At 37.2% G+C, this 17,625-nt stretch overlaps 1 protein-coding gene across 3 annotated transcripts in view; it reads left to right on the top strand.

The window, feature by feature from the left end:
• The first annotated feature begins 1,107 nt into the window (after nt 1-1,107).
• Nucleotides 1,108-17,625, top strand: part of LOC136260367 (uncharacterized) — a 32,599-nt gene continuing 16,081 nt past the window's right edge. For all 3 annotated transcript variants that reach the window (XR_010703515.1, XM_066054080.1, XM_066054079.1), the window contains exons 1-7: nt 1,108-1,241; nt 10,710-11,061; nt 14,586-15,368; nt 15,415-15,672; nt 16,004-16,863; nt 17,264-17,308; nt 17,356-17,445. Coding sequence is in view for 2 of the 3 variants with exons in the window: in XM_066054080.1 (XP_065910152.1) it covers nt 1,206-1,241; nt 10,710-11,061; nt 14,586-15,368; nt 15,415-15,672; nt 16,004-16,863; nt 17,264-17,308; nt 17,356-17,445 (2,424 nt within the window). In the remaining variant the exon portion in view is untranslated. The remainder of the gene's footprint in view (nt 1,242-10,709; nt 11,062-14,585; nt 15,369-15,414; nt 15,673-16,003; nt 16,864-17,263; nt 17,309-17,355; nt 17,446-17,625) is intronic.

Below are 17,625 nucleotides of genomic sequence, written 5' to 3'. Positions count from 1 at the left end.
TGGCATTGATTCTAATTCAGGTAGACAAGAAATTGTTAAAGCACTCTGCTGCAGCTAACTATATGTACGCACACTGTCACATACTCAAGTAAAGTAGCTAGTTATCTTTATATTGCCTATAAAATGATGGTACTATGATATATTTATGGTGTATACTTGAATAGTATAGCTAACTATAGATTGTCTGTGGTCAGTATTCCAATAGAATTCAACATCAGTCTTGTACTTTGAACATATATTAATTGTGTCTATACCAGTACACTTATTGTCATTGCCCTGACCATCCAGGTGTAGCTGCAGAAATCCTTCATGGCAGATTGGACATTCTTTTGTATATATGAACAGTATTATCAAGGCCACAGAGCATGCACTGCCTTCTGGTCTGCTTCCAGGATATATAGGAACTAGGAAACTCAACCAGAGTTGAGAAGACACCACGGCTGGTACATAGTAGCAAGAGACCTTGGCATCTTTCACTGTTGTCATAGTAACCTTAATCATGTGACAAGTGTACATGTAGGACACTGTCAAAAGTCACAATAAATATTATCAAGAGTCCATAATAAAGAGGAGAGTGTCCAACTCAGTATTGTACTATCAAAAATGAGCCCGGTAAGTACATATTGATAATTGTTCCTGTTTGGCCACATTATATCCAAATTCATTTCAAAGAAGCCTCTCCATGAATGGGTGTCAAAGTGTTTAAAGGGCTTCTATCAAAACTCCCTAGGCTTCTTTAATATGAATATGGCTAAAATATGGTCACACGGGGACAATTACCACTATGTACTTACTGGGCTCATTTTTGATGGACCATGCAATACTGAGTTAGACACTCTCTTCTTTATTATGGGTCCTTGATATTATCCATGCACTTTGTCCGGCAAGGCTAGTATAAGGCTTGGTTTTCTGGTAGCCAATTAGCTAAATTGGTGTGTGATGATGCTGCAAAATGTTCCCACTTGATTGTATAAATAGTTATATATGCAAAGGTAGATCATGCAACCGTCCAAAGTAGATAGACTTTGAGTCTCAGTGGGAATCGGTCTCTCAAAATAGCAGGGTGATTCAAGCGGCCGCGCGCGGCCCCCGGCACTATTCCAAAATCACGTGGAAACCTCATCATCGAAGTAAACAGCATGCAGTGTCACCGAAGAGACGAAGTAAACAGCAGCGAAACCAAAGCTTCTGAGCCAACTGGATAGATGTTGAATGGTTACCGCTACAGTAGAGTAGCCAATGTAAGCGATTTTTGCATTCGTTTCTGAGACAGTATACAACCTGTGGCTGTACATGTGTACTCAGTCCTGAGTCTATTTAAAGCGCCCTGGCTGTATACTGCAGGCGTGTATTAAACGCCGCCGTGTTCCATAAATACATGAGATATAGCAATAGGGGATTTCCCTAGCCTTCCATTAATGACTCGTACCATCATGCGGCTGGCTAGGAGTGGTTTGTGGCCACAACTACCGCTGACTGCCGAATAATCAACGTGGTATAGCTATATATACAACTACTTTGTTGCTGAGAGTTGTTATGCTGAACCTCACTCCTATAGTCTAGTCTACTGACCAGGTTTCTCTGCTTACATGTGGTAGAGTCAGTGTGTTGAGAGTTTTCTGTTTAGAGCATCAAGTTAATATTGTTGTGTGTACTGTATGAGTTAATGAATTAGGTCAGGCAAACTTGATTACTTGTTTCTCATCCACCAAGAATTGGATTTCCATGCAGGCAGCAGGTCATTTTTCATTATTCATTATTAAAGAAAATACTCCAAATCAAGATGTCTGTTACTATACTTATATAAAGGTTAGCTAAAGCCTTTTAAGCACCGGTACTCACATTTTATCACCATTTCTGAGGCGCAGTGACATTTACTGTGCTGTAAAATAATAGCCATCCTCCTTAGCATCAAAATAAGTGTGCCCATGATTGATAACAGCAATAATGAAATTAAAGGCAGTGGGGTAAAAAGTGATGTGGGCGGGAATGAGAAACAATCAAGTTTGCCTGGTCATATGAATCATTTTAAAATCATATGACATAGGGAAGGTTTACTGTCACAAATTGTGACCGGATTTGCAAAAAGGGGTCTTCCACACACATCCAATTCCATAAATGTTAGAGACCATATCTTGGTATTCAAGTAACATGTAAACCTGACATTTTCACCATTTATTAACCCGTGTTGGTACTCACTTGTGACCAAATTTCAAATCAATAGCCTTTTCCAATCTGAAGTTACAAATCGTCAAAGTTCATAAATTGGATGTGTGTGGGAGACCCCTTTTCGCAAATCCAGTCACAATTGTTGTATGAATTTCATTATAGTTAGATAAACAACTCCATCGTCCATCAACTTCATGTGATTAGCACTCAGTTTATATACTTTCCTGTTAGCTATATATATATAATCGAGGTAATTTTTGAAGAGCAGTGGTTCTACAAAAATTTAACTGTTTAAAAATTGCTCATCAACACAACTGATTTGAAGTTTTATATAACTAAGTCTGGGACTCACTCATTGCTCAGGTGTGTAACTGTTGATTGCAATGGCATATATGTCATGGCTTTTCAAGCTAACTGCTAGTAAACAACTGGACCCTAACTTGAAGCTTCTTGAGAGTTCCTTCTGCATGTGGACATGTGGAATGGTTTGCATATTCTCGCCATTTCAGTCTCATTTGCAAAACAAAATTTACCCTAGTGTAATGGTCCATATATCCCCTTATCATTTGTATTGTTACACGTGGTTGTCATCTCAATAACAATCCATTTGGATAAACACACACCAAGGTCCATTATTGAGTCTATAGCCTCCAGATGTATGTAATATGTGAAAACTAATTAGTAATCCCTGTAGCAACAGTTACCATGGATTACAGTGGAATCCTGTTTTTAAAAGTCTGGATCCTGTACCCTCTTACTACTCTTGCTGGCTATATATTGTTGCTTATTTGGTCAAGTATATAATGTATGGTAGCAGACAGCAGTACTTGTTTACTCTGTGATATTATTTTTAAACCAGGCGCACGCCCACAGCCGGCCTTCGGCCGGCTGTGGGCGTGCGCCTGGTTTACTGTAATTGTTTCCGTAAAAGTGTGTGTGTGTACCTATCTATCTACCTATGTACCTATCTACCTATGTTTGTCCGTACGCACCCACGTGAGCAAAATCGTTTAATAACGGTAAAAGCAGCTTTTACGTAAGAAGTAAAAGTGAAATGAAGTCTATTAAACTTCTGCACAGGTGAACTTTGCTCTGAGGTGATTTCTTTTCGGCGGACTGAAATACGGGTGTGGTGACTTTCCTCAGACTACCTTCCCCTTGCGGTTTTCAGGCATTTAGCAACTGAAAAACAACGGTGCAGGCCTTGTACACTGCCAGGAATAGCTTATCGCTTCGAGTTGAAAGGGGGCGTATCCCTTACGTACGCGAACGAAAATGAAGAGCAGCTTTGAGGCTTTGTCGAGAGAATTTGTGGGAAAAAACACGTTAGTCACACTATAAAACAGTTTAGAAGATAGTCTTGTGCGTAATATGTTGGTTAAAGCGGTTTATTTAACAAACGCTTCCTTAGCAGTGCATAGCAACGTAATTGAACGAATTACGAATATTTCATGAATTACGAAATACGAGAAATAGCTAATTATATTATCAAACTACCCTATTGTAAAGTAGTAATACATAGTTGGTTAATTCATAGTAGTATATACTAGAGGTGTACCGATATAAGAAAACTAAACCGATCCGATACTGATACGATATGGATTAATCATTTTCAAACCGATACCGATACGATACCGATACGATATACCGATATAACTAAGTGTAGCTATTTATGTTTGAGGAACCACATATGCCATGTTTTAGCTACTGAAGAAACTACTGAAGACAGTCTTAAGATCTTTGGCTATGCTTGGTTACCCATGGTGGTGTGGCCTCTATTGACAGCTCAGACTATAAGGTACCCACAAATATTTTAATACATGCCCCTGCCAAGATTAGTCCGGATTACTCCGCATTTTAATGGCTTGTAGAGATGGCTGATTGTTTTATGCTGCTCTTGGTTCATCTTTTTACTGTTTCCCCAGGCCCACCACTATGAGTGTTTGTTGTATGATTGGTAAGCTTTGTGACAACCAAACAGTAATTATCCACCACTTAGATGGCTTCGCGTAGCGTACTGCTTTTAGACAAGGAAGAGAACTACTGTTTCCCGCCCTTGTTAGCTAAATAATACGGTTTATAATATGGCTTGATCATTGGACAGTGTCCTCAAGATAGTTCAGTTGTATATCGGTGTATCGTATCGGTTTTTAGCAGCAATATCGGCTCCCACCGATATAGTAGAAACGTCTATATCGGCCACCGATACGATATGTATCGGTATATCGGTACACCTCTAGTATATACTGTCTATAGTTATTCCAGATGAGTTAGCTAGCTGCTTGGCTCCTGGTTTTTAGAAGTAGCACAACATCAACTTGTTATCTGAATAATGTGGTTTGTACTTACTGGGGGTTAATGATATGGGCAAGAATTCATTTTAATGGTTGTTGACATATTGCTGACACATGATATGAAAGCTTCGTGATACACATGAAAGTTTATAGCTTATTGACTGTGCTGCTAAAATTAGTACATATGTGCTGTTGTTGCTTACAAATTGTAATTCTGCAGAATGCTGAGCTCCCAAAACATACTTCTTTTAATACTAGCTACTTCCATCACATCCTTGCATCATGATTTTAAAATTTGGATCATGTAATAATGCTATACATTGAAAGGAGAATTAAGGCTGTGGAGACTACCTTGGATTTTTACTTAGCAAACTTTTACCACGAGTATATAATGGGGGTGTATACTCTTGCTTTTACTTAGCAAACTGAAAATGTAGTAGCATGTTAAGCACTATTCTGCTTCTGTTCATTACACCAATGGTACTGCCATCTTTGAGTGGACACATTCCGCGTGCCCATCCAGGCTCACCCTTGGATGTGTTACTGCTAATAAAATGTAACTCGTTACATATTACTCATTGCTTCTATATTCAGTGTAATACATTATGGCTACATAAAAATATATATATTAGGCCACTTATTGTTAATTTATGTTTCAGACCCCCTGCCTGCATTGCTATATCTCACCTCCACTATTATGAGTTTCACCATTATTTCATCATCTTAACGTTTACTGATTGTAGAAGTTATATATAAACAAACTTGCTTAGGTAGCTAGGCATAGAGAAAGAAAGGCTAGATAGGCTGAAGATCAATGCCGATGTCAGTACAGAGACTTTAAGTAATCCATTCACTTCTCAATAATGATTAATGATCATAATACTCTAATAATAGAGCATTTAGCTAACTCTAATAAAACAGTCAGGTTCATGTAAGATTGTAATGAATAACAAGCAGCCTGCCCACATTAAGTTTCTGATCTGAAACATAAAAGTAACAATAATTTATTTATTTATTTTTATTCATTAAGGCTTTACAGCACAAGTGCTGAAGGTAAGTGGCCTTACACGTTACTCTGAGGGCAGTAACTAGTAATACAACTACAAGTGAAATGAGTGAGACACACATTTCTCTGGTGTATTTCAGCCACAAAACATACTTTGTTGTAGTAGTATCTTGGTATCAAGGGCATTCCATCACTCTTTGTTCTTGCCTGTAAGGCCGTCTCCAGTACTGTCAGGGTCAATATGCAACCAATCACATACTGTACGTACTGCTACTACTGCACATTAAAAAGAAGCAATGCATTACAATTTCCAGATGTAATATCCATTATATATTACTTGTTATGTAATGCGTTATATTACTTGTTACTACAAAAGTAATATTATTACATAATGCGATTTGTAATGCATTACCCCCAACTCTGCCCAAAACTTCTCCATTACTGCTAAGCACCTTTAAAAATTAACACTGTAATTCTTATAGCTAAAGACTTTATTTAGCTAATATTCTCTGGCTATGATAAAACCAACTGTCTGTGGTTAAGGGAGGATTATCAGGACACACAAGAGTGTTTCTGTAACCAAGCAAAGCCAATGTTTATGGGTACACGACAGACAAGTGTGTGTATATGTATAGAGGAACGAAGAAAACATGGTTTTCATGCGTTCATACCTTGGTAATGGCTAAGCAGAAATGGCCTGTGAAACATCTCTTGGACAGGCACATCTTCCATGCCAAATTTGAGCTAAATCAGTCCAGCTGTATTGGAGATACCTGTCTTCATTTGTGTAGTGTTTGTCTTATTTTCTTCATCTTCTCCCTTCATTTTGTACCACTTACAAAAATCCCTATAACTATTTGTGCAAACTTTAGTGAATTCTTGTCAAATTTGAAGGGTATAGAGAGTATAATATCCTATTTGTGTACAGACTGTCCCAAATTACAATCAATTTTAAAATTGCAAGATTAGTGCAATTTTCTGTTTTACCTGCAAAGTAGACTGCTTACAGAAAGAAGTTAAAAATTCAGCTGCAGTTAGGTTAATCATTGTAGCGATGAACTTTTGTGATTTGAAAAAAGTGAACTGACTGAGAGATTAGCTAAGGAGATATAAAGCAAAACCCAAATACGTATGTGAAACAAGCTTGATTGATATACTCTAATAGAACAGTCACAGAGAAGAGAACATCGACAAAACCATGTTGATAAAAATTGTCCAGGTTTTGAATCAGGGACCTCCACATCTATACGCCAAATCCTTTACCACTCTGCTAGTGCTGTCAGTTGCTCACCTCATTTAATTTCTACCTTATAAATATGGAAGGTCTACTTTACTACACCATTGCATAGATCTATAATGGAAATTCAGTGTATGTTTTATTAGAAGTACTCAGAAAAATGTGTGCTCCATGTTATAGTTAAAGCACTGTCGCGTGTGTGTATGAAAAATACAGGAATGTTGAGAGGCTAATACAGCACAAGGTGAAGCCGAGTGTTATATTTGTGCTGTATTTTCATACACACAAGCATAGGCGGTGCTTTAAGTGTTATATTTTACTTCCTGGTTGTCTTGCTTTGAGCAATTTTCTTGAGTACCCGAATTGCTTCAAGTTTCGGTGATCAGACTATCAGTATGTTGTCATATAATCTATTTGTAGTTGTAGAACAAACTGGCAGGATTAGTTTGGCTGGTTTTAGTATTTGACAGTGTTACGCACATGATCTATCATGCCATCTGTATGGGATTGCTGCTTCAATTTTCTGTATCAGATTATCAGTAAGTGTTCATGTAATGTTGGGAGTAAGTTACGTAATATTATTACTTTTGTGGTAACTAAGTAATATAACGAAATACGCTATAAAAACAGGTAATATAACTCAAGTGCTTTACTTACAAATGTAACGTGTTACCTAAGTAAAATAGTTATTGTAACGAGTATAATATTATGTAATATTATTACTACAAGTAACGAAGTTACTAATCTCGTTAGTTATCGTATGAGTAACGTCTAGCCACAACGAAGTAACGAAGCCTACTGAATGAAGCTTATTACTTATAACCAAGATTTCCACATTATCCAACAACGCAATCATGTCACGTGATAAGGTGGTAGTTTCACACGTGACAGCTTAAGGCTATGGACACAAAGTAATATAATATGTAATATTATTATAGTTACTTTATTTTATGGGTAATATGTAACTGTAACTAAACAGTTCAGTTGCAAGTAATATGTAATATGTAACTAGTTACTTTTACAAAGTAACTTGCCCAACACTGGTAATCTATTTCTAGTCACAGAACCAACTGGTAGGATTAGTCTGGTTAGTTATAGTATTTTACAATATGCATGTGATCAATCATGCTGGTTGTTTTCGTAACATTCCTTACATAACTGTACTGTATTTGCCCATTTAGCCACAAAACTGTGCTGTATGACTCATACAGTACAGTTATGCAGCTAATTGGTACAATTAAAATATGGAAAATACAGTACATGATAGCACTTTGATCCTCCCACACAAAATACAATAATAGAATAAAATAGACTACACAGTATATATCAAACATACATGAAAATCACATGATTGAGATACTCTAATAGAGCAGTTGGTCACCTATTTCCTACTTCAGTACATCTCTAGATAATATACCTGAAAAGTATGGGTAGAAATAAATCTGACCGATTATTCATTTGGGCGGCATACAATGCTATTTGTCATCCACACCCAATCTTGCATATGAGAGTACTTTGAATAAAGCTTTCTGTATTACTGTTTGGTTAATATGTTGTGACTATGGTACGATTCATCTGCCATTTCATTGACTGTATTTTTCTTAATTAACAACACGCGCATGCGCAAACACTATAATAACAAACTCTATACTACATATGCATCTGCACAAAAATAGCCAAGCTGTGAAAAAAGATGCAGCCTTTAAAAGCCTGGGTGAAGAAGTTGTCATTGCAGCTATTTGTTGGCCGCCACCTTTGATTTCACAACTTTTGCACCCAGGCCTTTTAAGGCTGCACCTTTTTTCACAGTTTGGCTGCTTTTTGTGCAGATGTCACTTCTTTTCATAATTGCAAGTTCCAAAGCCAGTCTATGGTTGGCCTTGAAACTTACTTTTTACTTACCTTTGAACTTTCCCCCCTTACTACAGGAACCGTTGAAGACTGCGTGGCTATATGTATTTACAAAGAACTGAATCTTGAAGGTGCGAAAACAGCTGGGAAAATTTGACTCATGGGAGATGTCCTACCCTAAGGAAGTTTCCACAGCAAAAATGATTAATTACCGTTCAAGCACTATCGAGCTACGGATACATGAAAACAGCATTTTCTTGGTTCCATAAAACGAGTATGTCACCTGCCCAGCTGTACTTGGCTGCACGACACACTTGATATAGGCTATTTTCATAATTTTTGTAGTACTCTAATAGAGCACACATTTTTCTGAGCACTTCAATACAACGCATACAGAATGTTCTAGAATTCCACTGATAGATCTATACGAGTTATCATTCTAGTGTACTAAATCAGAACTTTCATTTATAAGGTAGAAATTAAGTGAGGTGAGCAAGTGAGCAACTGACAGTGGTGGCAGAGTGGTAAGAGCTTGGGTATAAAGGTGTGGAGGTCCCTGGTTCGAATCCTGGAGAATTTTTTTGACATTTTTTGCACACATTTTTACATCTCAGTGACTGTTATATTAAAGTATCTCAATTGCACTATTTTTCACATGTTTGGTTTTGCCTTATATCTGCTTAGTTAATACTCTCAGTACTTTCAAACCAGAAAAGGTTTGCACTACAAATGCATGAAAACAGCATTTTCTTTGTTCCTGTAAAATGCACACTTGTCTGTTGTGCATCCGCTCTAGCTGTACTTAGCCACACAACACGCTATTGTGTGTCCTGAATCTGCATACATAAATATTTTCTTGTCTCACAAAAATTCTTTGTTAAAACTCAGAGCCAATCAATAGCACCCAAAATATGTTATAACAGACACAGCTGTACTTTAATTAAACCAGCCTGGATTATTGCCCGACCTGGTTAAATATAACCCTACCATGTATACAACATGGCATAATAGTGTGTGCATGTGCGTGTGTGTGTGTGGAAACTAATAGAAGACTGGTAAGTCTTTTATCTTATTGACTGCTGTGAAAGCTCTACCCTGCTTTTCCTGCTATTTGACTGTTCTACTAGAGTATACCAATTCTAGCACCTTTTCAACCCTACTAGAAATCTTATTTCAAATTTGGTAAAGCCAAAAATGGGTTTAGCAAAGAAATGCTAACATTTAGAGCAATTTACTCACTTTCATTGCAACCCCTCACCCCTGCATGTTTCAACTAATTACCATGTTAATAATTTTAATATCTTATAGAGTTTTGTAAGTGCTTGCTTTAGTCTCTAAGTCCCTTTGCAAAGGCTAAGTATCAACAGTAAAACACGTACTGTTGAGAAGTAACTGGAGGGGTCAGTGGAAAAAGGGGACATGTGCCATTTCAATTTTTAAAGATTGGAATGACTTGTTTTAGTGATATGAATAATGTTGTCATTAAGTTAACAACAGAATTTAAAAGTTCATGGCAGTCCTTTTTTACCAAATATTACAGTAATTCAATTATGTCTCAAACTTCTGTTTAATGCCGATCATGTGGTCACCTAAATTTTCAAATGGGACTTGTCCCCTTTTGCCGCTGACCCCTTCATTTATTTATCATGACATACACACTACAACTACAGTGAAACCTGTCTTAGTGGCCACCTGTTTAGAAAGGCCACCTCTCTTAAGACCACTTGTAAATTTACCAGGTGAGCTATTTATACAATGATTCACCTGTTTAAAGCAACCACCTGCCTGGTAAAACCAAAAAATCTTGACCCAAAGGTGACCATCTTAGACAGGCTCCACTGTATACGTAGGTAGTTATACTGTTTGTATAGCTGTGATTACCAATGTACTAGGAGAACCTACACTCCAAACTCTATGTAGTCAAATGTTTTAATGGAGTGCTAAAATGTTCTTTTCAAATTAAAGTAGATACATAGTTAGTTACATTGTTTTAATTGCGCAGTACACACATGGCATCATTCAGAGATATATGCACTGTTCAGTCATTTAAATACCAGACTGTAGAGTGTTTATATATACATGTAATCTTTTAGTACCATACGGTGCATCTGGCAAGTTGATTTTTATGTACATCAATTGGTATTTACTGTAGCACTTAATGGATGGCACCCAACTAAAAGAATGTATTGTACTCAGAACACACTACTCCAAGCTATGCAACACCTTAGTAGATGTTGATAATTTATTATCACATTTTGTGCAAGAAGGCATTATTAGTGCAAACGATTTACAAGAGTTGAAGGCCATGACAAGAATTGACAGTAAAGTTCAAAAACTGCTACACCATGTATCTGGACCCTTACAAAGTGGTAATGTGAAGAACTTTAATGCTATGCTAACTATCATGGAGGAACATGGTACAATAGCCACAAAGGATCTAGCCATCACAATGAGAAATGTTGTTAGCACTGATACACCTGTTGATGACTCCACAAAATTAGATGGTCAGTTGTCATAAAACCATACGTTTTGTATTCTATGTGATTGATGCAAGACTTTTGGGATTATAAATAATGTATCTTGCTTAAAATTGTGCATCATTCTATTCTATATAGTATACTGCTTAGCCGACATCTTTTGATTTTACAACTTTAGCCCTGGCTCTTTCTAAAGCTGCACCCTTTATTACAACATTTCTATTTAAACATGGATAGCTGCAGAGATGTTAACACCATTCAATATTAATATTGGCAGGTTTTGCAATGTTGATGTTGTTGACATTATCTTAATTGCAGCTATTTCTTGGCGGCCATCTTTGATCTTACAACAATTAACCCTAGTAATCCACATCCCTTTTTCACAGTATTGATGTGGTGGAATGAAGATTACTTCATTTTGAAAGTGACATTCAGTCCCAAAACTGCCTGTGGGCTAGCTTTGGGGTTTGCATTCTTCGAAATATCTACACTTTTTATCTACTTCATTAGTAATGTATGACTGTCTTTGGGAATACTGCTCTTATTGTCAATGTGCTTTTTGTATGTATGAATAAAACACTAAAATAATTTAGCATAGCTGAAGAAAGGTTTTAGCTTCAGCTCACATGTAATGTGGATGGAACTGTTCAAACAGAACTGAAACTGGGATTGACACTTTTAATGATGTTTTTCATTTGCAACACAGTGTAATGGGCCGTACTTAGCTGAAAACAAAGTGTAATGGTTACTTCACTTTTCTGTATGGGGTATGATGTTATTCTTGCTTGATGCGTATACGTTGGTTCACCAGTCATAATTATGTTACAAAAAGGTAAACAAACAAAAATTAAGGATCATAGACATAAAATGGAACAAGGAAGGTCGCCTATACTTGCAGACATGCTAGTGGTCATTTATTCACTAATTCAGTCATGGGTATAGACTGAATTAGGGATTAAATTTCCACTAGTATATCTGCAGATGTAGGCGACCTCCTACTTTTTGTGGTAGCTGGTCAGCCCTACATTTTTTGCACTATAAAAATTGTCTGCAAGAAGTGAGTAGCTACGTATTATCAAGTGGGTGTGGCTCCATGTACGTATTATCAAATGGGAGTGGCTCCACGTAAGTTTACATGCAGCTACAGAATTTCCAGAAGTTAGTTACCTACATTTCAAGTAGCAACACGGATTTGGTGATGCATGTATGCCTACGGAGCACAGCTGGTACAATTCCGATAAGTGGGCATGGCTCTACATACCCCATACAGACAGCAAAGCATATTCCTGAATGGTGGGTGTGGCTCCATGTAAGTTTCTTGAGTGTTTACAACTGCATTTCCATCAATACAATCAAGCTTGTTAACTATTAGTCACACGTGATCTCATCCGGGTCAGACCCAGATATTCAGTGAAGTGGATAAGACCCACTTGACCCGGACAAAATGTGGCCCAAATGACCCGGCCCAGCCCACTTACAACGCTGTTATCAACACTTGCATCAGTATATTCAGATACAAGCCACAGCTCTTATTCAAGGGCGGCTCTTATCCAAAAATGGCTCTTATGACAATAATTCCAGGCTATGGAGTGGCTACTATCCAGGGGCAACTATTATATGAGCCACGGCTATCGACTGGTCAAATACGGTATATGATAATTGAAACATCTTAAAGAGCTTAACATCCAGTATAATAACAACTTCAGACAAAAAATGACCATCAGAATTGAACTCAGCACCATCAATTACACACCCCAGAAACACACTAACATTACAAAAACTTTCTTAAGGATAAACTTAATTATTAGTTTCTCACCCTCAAAATACCAGTGTGGGAGGGCAGATTTTTATATTTATTTTTCACTAACTAGATAGCTGAATTAGAGCAAGGTGCCAACTTTGAAAGGTGCTGGTTGGCTGCACTAAGCCACCAGTGGTGCAAAAAATCCTTGATGAGGTAAGAAAAACAGCAATGCGGATGGGGATGAGAAACTAATAATTAAGTTTATTTGGCCTAAAACACCACATATGTATTGAGCAAAAGTTGATGGTGCCATTTTTTTCCACAGAAAATTCTAGTTTCTATCAGAAATGTATGGAATTAAGTTTTAGTAAACTTTGATGCATGGTAGAATAACATGCACAAAATCCTTTGTGGCTACAAAAAGTACATAAAATTCATAAGCTTATCGAATATCCATATACTGGTACAATGATAGGCCTGAAATCATTACTACTACAGTGCTCCCGATAACGGTTGGACAGCGGACAATTTCCGGACAAATTTGCCAATGTCTGACCATAATTGTATTTGGCAGGACATAATGTCCTATCAAAGGAGCCCAAAAAGCCCAGGGTGTGCATATTTGGTTTACTGTTTACTTTACTACTAACTCTTGGTTGCTAGGAGATTAAACATTCAAACCACCCAAGAGACTGACCACTAATGTACCAATGCCAACCCCTCTGCTATACAGAAACCTCACAAAAATCGGGTAGTTGGAAAGGGCGGATACGGTCGGACGCGGACATGGACGCAGACATGGACGCGGACATGGACGCGGACATTTTCAAAAAGCACTTTTACATTTATTTAACAGTTATTTTTCATACCTAATGCTGTTTTTACAGCAGTCTTCGCTTCGAGACCCAGGCGTCGATCCTTTCATAGCGCTTATCCATTTATAAGCGCACGTGCGAAGGACTAGACCAGCACTCCACAGCATGCCAAAGACCATAATGGTGTTGTACACATGTTCTAAAGTCTAATACGGAGTTATATAGTTGTAGAGATTAGCTTGTATGCCCCATGCAACTTAGCTTAGCAGGCCAAATCCACAATCTTACGCCTTTTAGTATAAGGCGCAGGCGCTTATACCAAGTGTTGAGGATTTCAAGGACCTGGCCTACGAGATTAAGTTGAGACATGCTAGATTAATCTCTGTGACTCTGAATCAGATTTCTAGAGCACGTATACAACACTATAATGGTCTTTAGAGTGCTAGTCTATCCTTCGCACGTGCGTTTATAAATGGATAAGCGCTATGAAAAGATCGACTCCTGGGTCTGGAGGTGAAGACTGCTGTAAAAACAGCGTTAGGTATGAAAAATAACTGTTATATAAATGTAAAAGTCCTTTTTGAAAATGTCTGCGTCCGTGTCCGCGTCCGACCGTACCCGCCTTTTCCAACTACCCACAAAAATCACTTGTAATAGTATCTCAGACATAAAAGAATGTCTATCCTCAGCACAACAAAGGGAATGCCTACAGCCAGAGTGCCTTACATCAGAGAATGCTTACTACAGGCAGTGTTATAGGCCACTTGTGTCGTTGCAAAGTATACATTTGTCCGGACAAGTTTGGACATTTTGTCCGGACAAGTTTGGACATTTTGTCCTGGCGCTTAAGAATTCTTATCGGGAGCACTGTACTAATACAGAAATATGTGCAGTTTGTGGTAACATAATGCTAGGATATGTGCCCTATTGTGATAAAGGACTATACATGCAGCATATAATCTTATACAATGCTTTTTATGATTTTATTAAAGGTTGTAAAGTGATAGGAGAACAAGGGCTCACAGTACAGACTGAACCAGCCTTACATAAACCTGACAATACAAAGGATGTCAATTTAGGGGTGTTTGATATTAATGACAGAGTAGAAGATATCTTTATCACATTTGTTTCTGAACTAAGTGATATTCTCAAAGCTAGCAAATGTGAATTTACTCTTTTACGTAGCTCTTGTATCAAGTCTGATATGCCACTTGCTAGGGTAAACAAGCTGCCAAGTGATTTTGTTGACAAAGTCGATGCAACAAGTAATTTGAATGAACTTTTAGAGCTGTTAAATAAATCCTCTCATTGTAACTGGATGAATATACGTGTGTTTGAGAGGATGGCTGCTGCTTCAAAACAGTCCAAAGCTAAAACACTTGTCACTAATTACAAAAAAATCATATTTTCTAAGAAGATTAATGACATTTTGGAAGAATTGCCAGACTTGGAAATTACTGATGATTACTACACCAAGGTAAAGGATAAGTGGAGCAAAGATTTAAAAGATATCACTATCAGTGATGTTGTTGACCGCTGGTGTAAATTGCAAAAGATTTTTGATGTTGAAGATCTTGAAATTTTACTACAAAACATAATAAAAGGCTCTATTATTTTTCACTGGTTGATCCCAGCTTGCCTAGTGACTCAAGTCAGATATTCTGTGTTTAGAAACTGGTATAATTTAGAAGATTTTGCATATCTTTGTATTGGTAGTCACATGATCAAAGATGATCAATTCGATTTTAATGAAGATTGCCTATCTGCTACCACTGGTATGAAAAATGTATGGTATGCTGTACTTGTGATTTGTATTTACAGCAACTCCTCAACAAGTGATAGATCACTTTACTGATTTTCTATTGGTCAGTTTGAATGATCAGTTACTACTACCTCTGATGCAGTCCCATGGTCTACTAACTGATTATGATCTCGAGCTGATCGATAGTGGTCCTACTGGTTATCACAAGAACCAGTTAATACTGACCTGTGTACAACTTATGGATGACACCAGTTTGAGTGTTTTTAGTAAACTGTTACAAGACAGTCACCCAGATGTTAAAATTCCCCTACAAGATGGTTAGTACATATAGTATGCATGTAAGTGTACTGCTTAACCTACTAAGAATATTTCAAAATCTTTTCATTCAAATGTCTGACAGCAATATTTGATACCTTTGCTATCCCCATTAATTATATGGTTGGCTGAATTTTTTTCTCTTGAGAAAGAATCCATTTTTCGTTTTTAGCTGTTAATATCTCAGGACTCAGTTCATGATAACTTGTACATACTATATAGTACATAGCAATGCGTGTATATCTGGTATAGTTCTTTAACTTCAATACCAATTTGTATGTACAGATATGCATGTGGCATTATTGTGTTTCACATATTTTATTATTGCTGTAGCACTAAGTGCAAAGGGAATTCTTCTTAGCAAGCAGGTAACAGAAGAACAATCTTCTGATTCTCAATTTCACCAATCTACTGTAAGTACTGAAATAAAGTCCAGGAAAAGACAATTATCACTAGAACTGTCATATAATGCTAAGCACATTAAATGCTCAATAGTAAGTAAAGAATTTCTTAAGCTTGTTGACAAGCTAAATGAAGTATTGAAATCCTGTGATCCTAAGATGATAATAGATCAGTGTAGTAGTCTAATGGCCAGTGACATTCACAACATTTCAGTGTTTCCTGATGAGTTTATAAAGAACCTACAAAGATACAATTACACTCCATCACTGCTGAAGATCCTGGGATCATTTTGGACCTGGAGTGATCACTCCATACTTAGAACACTACTGAGGGATAATGATGAAGCTTTAAAACTGCTAGATGAGTATGACTCCCAGTTAGACCCGCTACAAAAGATCTCCTCCTACCCATTACCACCTCCGTCACCTTGTATGACACCTTGTGATGGTAGTACTCACACTGTAATGGCCATTAAATGTGCTCAACAATATCATCAGTGTCATCTTAAAAATGTGTTTGACGTGCGTTCATCAATAATTAGCAAGTGTGACATCACTCCACACTGCCCACAGCTATTAGCAACTAATGCTGGCTCAACTGTGTTATACTGGTTAATTCCAAAGAGTGTGGCAAAATTAATTGGTACGAAATTATTAGAGTGTAGTACTTCTTTTTACGATGTTGGCATCCTGGAAGTATCCATCTTCCCAGGAACACGAATCACAACTAATACTGTCAATTTGGCAAGTCCACTTGCCTTCTTGTCTCCAATTGCACATTTTGGTGGGGAGGTAAGAGTATTATATGTTGTGTATTGCACTAGCTAGGTGGAATTTAAAGTTACTAACATGCTTAGTTTGTACATATGCTGTATTGGCTATGTATTATCAGTGATATCTTTCATAATGTACTTGTGTAATAAAAATCATAAATGTAAATAGATGAAAATACATTAGTACAAGTAGTTTCAGGTACATTTCCCTAAATCAGGTAAGTATTTTTCTGTATGCATTCAAGTAGTTTTGCATCTCCTAAAATTATGAATCAACTTCTCTTACAGTGTTTCTTTACTTACCTATGTATGTGACAATTCCACTATTGCAGTAAAATTTTAAATACGTTAAATAAATGATTACTGAAGTTTTATTCACTGTGAACGTATAGTTTGTAAACTTATGTATCTATTTGTAGGGGACCAGGGATAAAGCTTTTGCAGAACTGATGAGTCATCCTGAGGTTACTTGTTATTTGCATGCTTACTACTTATAGTATTTTGTGTTTAGGAGATACCAGTAGTGGTGGACAATCTGATGTCTGAACTTGAAGAAAAAAGTGTTTCTGAAAATGATGTTGAAGCCAGCCAAAAGTTTAAAGTATTATGGCAATATGTGTGCATGTTCTAAAGGGTGATAGTGATTATGTCCAGAATTGGTATGCTAATGATTAAGCATCTACAGGGATGTTTGTTCCTGGTTTGATTGTTTGGCTATACTTGGTCCAAGTATGGCTATTTTCCAGGTGGGTTTCCACTTCTGCTACTCCCGTAGCTAGGA

This window comes from Dysidea avara, chromosome 7, assembly GCF_963678975.1.
Source record: "Dysidea avara chromosome 7, odDysAvar1.4, whole genome shotgun sequence".
Classification (NCBI taxonomy): domain Eukaryota; kingdom Metazoa; phylum Porifera; class Demospongiae; order Dictyoceratida; family Dysideidae; genus Dysidea; species Dysidea avara.
This window is presented reverse-complemented; position numbering and strand designations above follow the sequence as displayed.